This window comes from Scatophagus argus, chromosome 14 (genome assembly GCF_020382885.2).
Source record: "Scatophagus argus isolate fScaArg1 chromosome 14, fScaArg1.pri, whole genome shotgun sequence".
Taxonomy (NCBI): domain Eukaryota; kingdom Metazoa; phylum Chordata; class Actinopteri; family Scatophagidae; genus Scatophagus; species Scatophagus argus.
Genome location: NC_058506.1, coordinates 7,838,367 through 7,847,875, shown reverse-complemented (window position 1 = coordinate 7,847,875; position 9,509 = coordinate 7,838,367). Strand labels below are relative to the sequence as shown.

The following is a 9,509-nucleotide window of genomic DNA, read 5'->3' as shown; positions in this document are numbered from 1 at the left end:
CCACCCGTGTCACATGCTGGAATGTGTAGAATCAGCAAGAGTGCTTGTTACTGGAAATAATAAAATGTATTCATTAATTTATTTTAGAGGGTAATTTCTCTTCTGCTTTTTTTGCTTCAGTATTTTCCATGTTTTCTGTAGAGTGGGAAATAGATCAGTAAATGAAGATTTGAGGTACACTCTTTGCTCCGGTAAAACAGTAAAAATTAAAAAAGAAAAAAACTGAAAAATTGCTGGTAATTCTAAAAATCTTCATCATAAGTGACCTGAAATTTGATTTATGGTGTTGTGGGAAGGCTTCACACCACATTTTAATGCATTCAAGATCAAAGTATGAAAATCTTCTGGGAAACTAGACTTGTATTGAAGCTCTAAAATTAAAGTGGACACAGATCCAGGCTTGAATCAGTATTGTGCATACTCTTTCCAGTATGTTCTTTGAACTCTGCTTGCCCGCGAATGGCTGTTCAGTAAAGGTGCCCCCATTGTACTTTCCAATCTTTGTCCCACTGTACATTGAAAGCCTGTATTCACATACAGTGCAATGAATGTTTCAGTTAGAGTTGGGGAATATGTGTGGTCAGCCCATTCTCCCCTCATCCAGCTAAAAAGACACGATAACATCCAGCAACAGGCTCCACTTGAAAATACAGTTATGCAGATTGCTTCTTCTGACATTTTTCCAGCTTTGGATAAGGAAGACTCTCCAAAGGTAAGGACCTCGGGGGCAGAATGAACATCACAGAAGTTGATTACATTTTAGCCTGTTTTTAGCTTGTTTTCATTTGTAGTAAGATACATTTAATGGTTAATTTCACAGTAATTTCTTGAGTTAGGAGCAGAGTTTATATAGTTCTACTTTGAGAATTGATTTGTAAACCCAAGAACCTTAAAATCCCAACTTTTCTGTGACAGAAAATCTCAGTGAATTCAAACTAAACCTTTTGTGAATGTGAGAAACTGCTAGCCATGTACAGCTTAATGTAATATCTGTTGTTATGAAATTATATATAATTAACACATGATAAATGCTTGATTATAGCTCAAGCGGTTTATACTTTTGAAAAAAATCCATGGTGAAATATCACAGTGAAGGTCATGTGACATCAGGGAAAGACAGACTGAGAAAGCTATTTCATGATATTTGCCATGTATTCATAGGGGATTTTTAGGTCAATATTTAAATCTAGATAATATCTGAGAGCTGTATGTGCACAAAAGCTGGTTACATGCACCAGCTTCATCTGAAACACTGAGTCAGATTTTTTCTCCTTAAGAGTGCAGGATGTATGAGCAACCATTCTCAGTTGAGAATCATAGTAAAAACATTCTACCTGAATACCAAAGCAGCACTTTAACCATTGTGTTTCCGCAGAAATGGGAGACTGGTCCATTCTTGGCCGCTTCCTAACAGAGGTTCAAAACCACTCCACAGTCATTGGCAAGATATGGCTGACAATGCTGCTCATCTTTCGCATCTTGCTTGTGGCCCTGGTGGGAGATGCTGTCTACAGTGATGAGCAGTCTAAGTTTACCTGCAACACCCTACAGCCTGGATGTAATAATGTCTGCTATGACACTTTTGCTCCTGTCTCACATTTGCGCTTTTGGGTCTTCCAGATTGTTCTTGTTTCCACGCCTTCTATCTTTTACATTGTCTACGTCTTGCAAAAAATCACCAAGAATGAAAAGTTAGAGGTTAACAAGGTTGAAGTGGTACCCAGGTCCTCACCTTCATCTGAAAAGGAGAAACACATTGAAGGAGATAAAGAGACAACGTTGGAAGCTGGCAGTCCTTATGGCACAACCTATAATAATGTGGAGTGGAGTTCACAGGAAGATCAGTGTGAGGAGTGGAGCCAGCTGAACGAGGAAATGAGAGAGGTTGGAAAGGATCCAACCCAGCTCTCGAGCCAAGTGCTACTTATTTACATCATACATGTTCTGCTGCGCTCCATCATGGAGATAATTTTCCTCATTGGGCAGTATTACCTATTTGGATTTGAAGTTCCACACCTTTTCCGCTGTGAGACCTACCCCTGTCCAAACAGAACTGACTGCTTTGTGTCTCGAGCAACAGAGAAGACCATCTTTCTCAACTTCATGTTCAGTGTCAGTCTGGGTTGCTTCATCTTGAACATTGTGGAACTGCATTATTTAGGCTGGATTTATATTTTCAGAGTATTGTTCTCTGCGTGCTGCACATGCTGTAAGTCAGATAGAGACCATGTGCAGCAGGTGGAATTATACTCGGACAACAACCCGCTATTGCTTGAGCTCAAACACTCGTTACGTGGCAGGGTCATCCTGCAGACCACCTCCACCATGTCCCGGGACAAGAGCAGCGGTGTCCCAACCCAGGCCCCGGCCATTTCCTTTGAGACAGACTCTACACTAGAGTGCACTTCGAAGAGAAATCTGGACGAGAAGGAACGCACAAAGACCAGACTGCACAATATGACCAAAATAGGAAGAGGCAAAAAGTCATGGCTGTAAATGATTTCAAAGCATATTTTCTTTTGTTATATATTTATCTCTATATATGATTGCACTTGAATTTCTCAGTTGAAATTGAAATATTTACAGGATGGATCAGATCAAATTAGTTATTAATCAAATGATTCATACTATTTCAGGGCGAAACTGTGGCAAGTTAAGTGTATTTGATTCTATTCTCAGAAAATTTCACCAATGTTTGAATGATTTGGAGATATTACAATACCTTTACCCTTCTTGGTTTATTGTGTTTCACAGAAGGAATCACTGATATTAATGTTGTGAAGCAAATTATGAAAATGTTACTGTAAATACAGTCAAATCACTGTGTTTGCGGTGATTTATTTGAAACTTCACCTGCTCCCTCACTTTTGTGTTGAAACATCAGCAACTCCTTACTTTAATGGCCTGTTAGGTAGCAATGCACAAGGGCTCTGATATGGTTCAGAAATCTATGTGTTGTCCTGAATCTAACCAATTTAAGCAAAGCCAAAGGAGTGTAACCTGTAAAGTACGCTACCTGTGTCACAGATCAGGACAAAATGTTTCAAGAGCTTACAGAGAACTCGACAAAGGCACAAACTGCTGCTAGCATCACACAAATACAAAGCTCATTTCATATGTTATCACATTAAAAACATCTCCTTCCTTTAACAGTATTCTCTCCTGTCTCTAAATGAAGACATGCTGTTGGGCGCTGAGCTCTAACGTGAATTCTAATAAGCGAAAACTGTGCAGTAAACTGAGAGTTTTTACCTGCACCTGTGCTGAACGGATATACCTGTGCATCCAGTGCTCCAGTAAACTAAAGTACCAGCAGGGGACACTGCTGTCTGGTTTACAGTTGTGCTGCATTAAAGTGCTGCTGGAATTACTAAACCTTAAAGCTCTGACGACCCAAATAGCTTTAAAAACGATTGCTAATTTTGACACAGTTTGTCTATGTGTGACATATAAAGATGGGTTGCATGAAAGAAGTATAAGTAAAAGTTGAAATTATTCTTTAAACAATTATTCACTTTGTAATCATTTGTAATGTAGGTAATTCTATGTTAATTAGTCTGTTCGTCTGTTCGTCTCGTCTGTTCATCTTTGTATTCTACTCATGACTAGCACAGTAATGCCGGTTCTGTTTGTTAGAAACACCCAAACGAGAGTTTTTGCTGTATCATTAGGTCGCTCATAGATGTCGTTCTTAAATCGGTCGTTGTTAAGTCGGAGCTTACCGGCAAGCATTTGAAGGCATCACAAGTACATTTCTCGCACCTACTGTCAATCCTAAGGAAGAAAATGCTGAAAACTTCAAGCAAGACAACAACAACGTTGTCATCAGGCAGCTCCAGGTAGGTCCGTGACATAACTGCAAATAGTATTTACTTTGTTATATTATGAATGACATGTTTACCATCTACTGTGTTCCCCAAGGCCACCAGTTCTAGAGAATGAGGGCAAAGCAGCTTAAAGGGAGAGCATTACGGCCAAGCTCTGGACCGGTCGCTGCAATAACCTAGCTTTACCATGTGTAGCCTACAGTAAGTTCAGTAAAGCTAAAAATTAAGAGTGTTTTCTTTTTTCCCGTCTAAAGGCTAAGGAAGAAAATTTACAGATCTGTTAAGTGCTGTAAAATGATTGTAATTTCTTTGGGCTGTTTTGCAGTCTCTCTGACTCCAAGAGATGTGATTAAACGTGGATTAAGGGCGAATTTACTGTTTGTGGGCTGCATGCAGCTTCGACTGAGAATCTCAAGCACAAATGTTCTGTATCACTTAAATGGTGATGCTGAACATTGACATGACAGCAAGACAGATAAGGACAAAGCTCATCCCGGCAGTGTCTGTATGTAGGGCAACTTCAAATCTATCATGACATAGGCATGTGTCAATGTACTGGAATGAGAATAAACTCCAAATCTATATTTATATCTATCTGTAGACCTTTCCTTTGTTCTGACTGTCATGCATCAAAAAGTGGTGTCATTGTCTGTCCACACAGCTGATATAGTATGCTTTCCTGTTGATCTGAATTCTGAATTACTGTGTGCTGATATGAATATGTTGTTGAATATGTTGAATATGATATGAATATGCATATGTTGTAGGAATTTTACATTTTTGGGCTTGAGTATATCTGAACTGTGAACTTTGGCAACTACCCAGTGAATGGCTTATTAAGGCCAATGTCATATTGTATAAATATAATATATATATATATTTTAAATGAGAAGCTAAAAGGACAGTTCAGCCCCAAATCAAAAATACTTTTACTTCTTAGCTGTTGTGTTATTTATCCATCCATCTAGTGAGTTGCCAATCAGCTGCAGAGATGCCTGCCTTCAGTATAATGAAACTAGCTTGTGCTTTGCTTGTGGTGCTCCAAGCACCAAAAAACAAACAAACAAAGAAACAAAAACATCTGAAACCTGACAGCAATGCATCTTTCCAGAAATCATGACCTGGTTAGTCACGACGATCCTTGACTAACAGACCTTGTTACAAGCAGTTTCATGTGATATCTATTTTCTTTCTATTGATCTACAGTGTATCACTGGGCATAAGGAGTGAAAAAAATGTGATTTGGGGGTCCCTGTCCCTTTAAAAAACCAAATATGGATTAAGAAAGATGAAAAATTAATTGCATCTACTGCCTTTTTGCACATCTGTCATCATATTCTATGTGCAATTACAGATGTGCACAGTTAAACAATATTGAAAAAAAGTGGTTCTATTAAGTCACAGCAAATATTTTCTTAATATTCCTCCTCTTTTTTCCTCTTCCCTACAGGTTACATTAGAGATCTGCATCTACTGCAGATGTTCTCAGGTACTTCTCATAATAATTTATGTGAAATTGTGCTTTTCTCACCGGAAGCAATTCACACTCAGATTGCAGAAAAGTTCAAACATGTTTAACCTAATTAAGAAAGACAAGGAGAAGGAAAAGGACTTGGGCAGGAAGGAGAAGAAAGACAAGAAAGAGAAGAAAGAGCGTATGTCCCAGGCAGAGTTAAAGAGCCTGGAAGAGATGAGCATACGTAGAGGCTTTTTCCAGCTCAATCGGGGGAGCTCTAAGAGAGACTCCAGGAGCAGGTTGGAGATCTCTAGTCCTATCCCAATTAAGGTGGCTAGCAGCATGGAGCTCAGCCTGACAGAAGCTGAACACTTCCCCAACACCCTGGGGCAGGATATGGGCCAAATATGTGCAAGTAGCTCAGGTGAAAACATGAAGGGAAATGAACTGGAACATCATCGCAGCTCTGTTAAGGAGAGAGCAGCAAAATTTGGGGAATTGGCCAACCTGAATTCTGTGATAGGCCCAAGACACGTGTCATTTTCCCAGAAGATGAAAGAGGACAATGCTTCTGAGGTTTCACATCTTTCCAGGAAGAACTGGAGTACATCTTCTCTTAAGTCCCACACCAGCCCAAAATGCATCAATGTGGTTCACATTCCTGAAATGGTGGAGAAAACCTTCCCTGGTGCAGACCTACAGTTGCCTGTTCTTGTTGCTCCACCTATACCAGATCCAAGAGAGCTTGAGCTACAAAGGCGAAACACTGGGGATTTCGGTTTCTCTTTGCGTAGAACCACCATGCTAGACAGGCAGCCTGATGGAGGAGTGTGTCGACATGTGGTACACTTTGCAGAACCAGGTGCTGGGACCAAAGACAGGGCCCTGGGCCTGGTGCCAGGAGACAGGCTGGTGGAAATCAATGGCATCAATGTGCAGAACAAGAACAGAGATGAGATCGTGGAGATGATCCGTCAGTCTGGCGAGACTGTCCGGTTAAAAGTGCAGACAATTTTGGAGCTGAGTGAGCTGAACCGCAGCTGGCTGAGGACCACCCAAGGCCTGCACAAAGCAGGGTTTGATGTAAGTAGTACTGATGAATTCTTTTTAGTACACTTAGCGAATAGATTCTGACTTCCACATTTACTGATTCCTGGCTCCTTCAGTTCTATCACATAGATTTACACCTGTAATTTCAAAATGTTCATATTTGGCTATGATTTCACTGCAGATCTTGTGACAGTTTCAGACTACTGAAATACTCTCCATATTTGTACTGATGCCTCTGGGATTGTGTTATTTAAATACATATATACATAAGCAAAAAGACATAAAATAGTTGTATACACCAGCTTTTTTTTTTCATTTTTGTAATTCTTTTTTCTAAATATGTGGGATTGCACCCACATATAGTGGATTAAAGATGTCTGGATTATGGGTGGAACTGTAATAACACTGGTGATCTGCTATTGTGCTTATATCTTCGGGGGGAGTGTGTTTGTGTGTGCTTTGAAAGCAAGAATGTGTTCTGGTGTATATATAATCCTCCCCCCACCCCCAGTCCTTTGACACCAAACAAAAGGACGCTGAAGGAAACAACGGCCCAAACACCACCACAGACCATGGCCATATGGTCTTGTAAGACTTGGCTGGCAGCCCATTCAGGTCTTTTCGCTTGGATAAGCGCAATCAACAAGTAGAAGAGCATCAAATTAAACTCTGTATTAGACGGCACAACAAACACCCGAATTTGAGAGGTATTTGACTTTGTGGTAGCTGAGTTTAGATAATTGGTGTGATAAACCTAGCTTCAGGTTAGGAAGGAGGGCAGTATATTGTTTGAGATACATTAGTAATGCAGAGCCTAAGGTTCTTTGACCCTATGTCTGATTCCAGGCAAAGAACAGTTTTAAATTCACATATTTCATTGAAAACATTGTACACATTTTCTCCTGGACAACTTTGCAGGCTCAAACTTTAAAACAAACAAACTTTACTTATGTCTTCACTGTGCTTTTGCATTTTTATGAGAATGCCTCCTGAGGTTATTCTAGACAAGACAGTTTTAATTAAATTCTCCAGCATATTGGTTGTACTTTAACAATAGAGATACATGTAAACAGAGTGATTTGCTCAGCTTGGTGCATATGTTCAGTGCTATTCATTTACTTTGTCCTACATCCAAATGATCTTATTCATCACAAGCCATTTTAAAAAGCAGAAAATGTTCATGTGAGTGTGACCTAGAACCAACAGCACTATTTATAGGTGGTTATAATAAGAACTGAATCCTAGAATCTAGAGCTATGGAACACATCTAGTACCATATGTGATGCATGGGAATATTTTGCATGTTGGCTGAATTTACATAAAGGTTGGTAAAATAGTTTGGGAATTATGCTTATTTGCCTTCTTGTCGAGCTTTAGGTGGGAAATTTGATACCACTCTCAAAAATAAGGCTACAGCCATGTGACAGCTTAGCTTAGTTTAGCATAAAAACTGGAAGCAGGAGGGAACATTTAGCCTAGCTCTGTCCAAAGCTCTAAAATTCAAAGGGACAGTTCACACCAAAATCAAATCTACATATTTTCCCTCCTAGTACTATTCACCCATTCAGAACTTTGGAGATACTGGGGGGATCTGTTCCTTTAACACTTCATATCTCTGTCTGAGTTTTAGTATCTATTGTGGTTTTACTGAGATTTATGTGCTGGACTAATTCTTGGCTGGGTGTATTGACTTCCTGTAGCCTTGTCATCATCCTTGGAGTTACCAGGCAACTAGCAGTGGTGTTCATGATGCAGAAATGCAGTATGAAAACAATGAGCCAGTTATTGACCAGAAACTAACCGTTCAGGCTTGGGGTCAGAACACCTGCCCTCCCTCTGGCTGCTGTCGTTTTTTGTTTTATCCTTATATGGCTTGTGATTACAGTACCATCAGGTTGTTTGCATTATGCTGCATAATACACCTTTCACCACTAACAGGCAAGAGGGGAATCTCCTCACCAAATGTATGGTCTCTGGTACAAAATGAAAATAATCTCAAACATTTGCTAATTTGCTATTCAAAAGGTCAGTAGTACTCATTACTTTTTGGGTGAAAGAAAGATCTTTTAACGTGTCTCACCATTACAATTATTCTGGGCCTAAATGAAATTAGTTCACGGCTGGGTCAAGTATGCACTGCCGAGCACATGAACCTTTTGTCCATTGGGTGGCAGCCACTTTCCACACTACATGAGGCCAGAACAGCAATTCTTCTGTTTTGTCCCGTCTGTTTTTTAAGCTCTTCATCGTAGACACTGTGTTTCAGATGCAGGCCAAACCCTCTAACCCTCACTGCTGAGATGACACTGCCGAATAAAAAAAAGCTCAAGACAATCAAAATCAGTCCGGGTGAGAGCTAAAGCAGGGTCGATTAATCTTGTGTGTCTAAATCTGTTCAGTTTGTATGAGGGAATCCTGCAGTACTGCACATAAGTGCCAAAAAGGCTTTCCCTTGAACTGATTAGTGTCTTCATAAACATCGCATGCTATTTTATTATTGTACACCCGAGTCCACTTGTCTGAGCTGACTTGATATTTATTTGATACATTCTTCTCCCATATTTAATGACTGGAACAATGCATCTATATTTCTAAAATCACCGTATATCTTGATTGCCCCCTTTTGAAATAGGATCCTGTTTTGTGGCTGAATGTTATCCTTTTGTGGAGCCAGATCCAGGTGATATTTCAATAAAACCTCATATCATACCTTTCAGGAGCTAATTTTACTTCTTTGCATTTAATAAAACTGAATGCTAGGGTGTTCCATGGCTGACCTGACGCTGCCAAATGTTTGATCTAATATTCCTGCATCACTTATCTTTGGTTCCATGCATTTCCTGTCTTCTGCAGTCCGGACACAGTTTTGTCATTAGGAAATTAGCAAATGGTGTAATCTCCTCCCCAGGCTGCCCATTAAAATCACGTCATCCTCTCTTCAGTGGAAATGATTCTACCGTTGCAGACAGCATTAGCACATGCGTGGATTAGAGAGGGGTGGGACTTCCAACGGTAAAGCAGTTTGGTTCATGAGACAGGCAAGACTTACGAAGTCATTCTCCTGTCCCTCCATTCATGCATTTAATATTTCATCCGTTTTTTGTTGTGGTGATTAAACTCTCATTTAATGAGTGACTGTGATTATTTGGATTGCTATTTAATATATTAAAGCAGGA

General features: G+C 39.8%; 2 protein-coding genes across 2 annotated transcripts in view; both read left to right on the top strand.

Moving 5' to 3' along the window:
• The first annotated feature begins 1,334 nt into the window (after positions 1–1,334).
• Positions 1,335–2,502, top strand: LOC124070763 (gap junction delta-2 protein). The gene has a single exon (XM_046410968.1). It carries the CDS (start codon positions 1,378–1,380, stop codon positions 2,494–2,496), a length of 1,119 nt encoding a protein of 372 aa, XP_046266924.1. The 5' UTR covers positions 1,335–1,377; the 3' UTR covers positions 2,497–2,502.
• A 2,743-nt stretch (positions 2,503–5,245) lies between these two features.
• myo18aa (myosin XVIIIAa) overlaps positions 5,246–9,509 on the top strand; it is a 54,599-nt gene continuing 50,335 nt past the window's right edge. Inside the window, exon 1 of the mRNA XM_046411326.1 lies at positions 5,246–6,366. Within this exon, the coding sequence (XP_046267282.1) occupies positions 5,398–6,366 (969 nt within the window). The 5' untranslated portion in view covers positions 5,246–5,397. The remainder of the gene's footprint in view (positions 6,367–9,509) is intronic.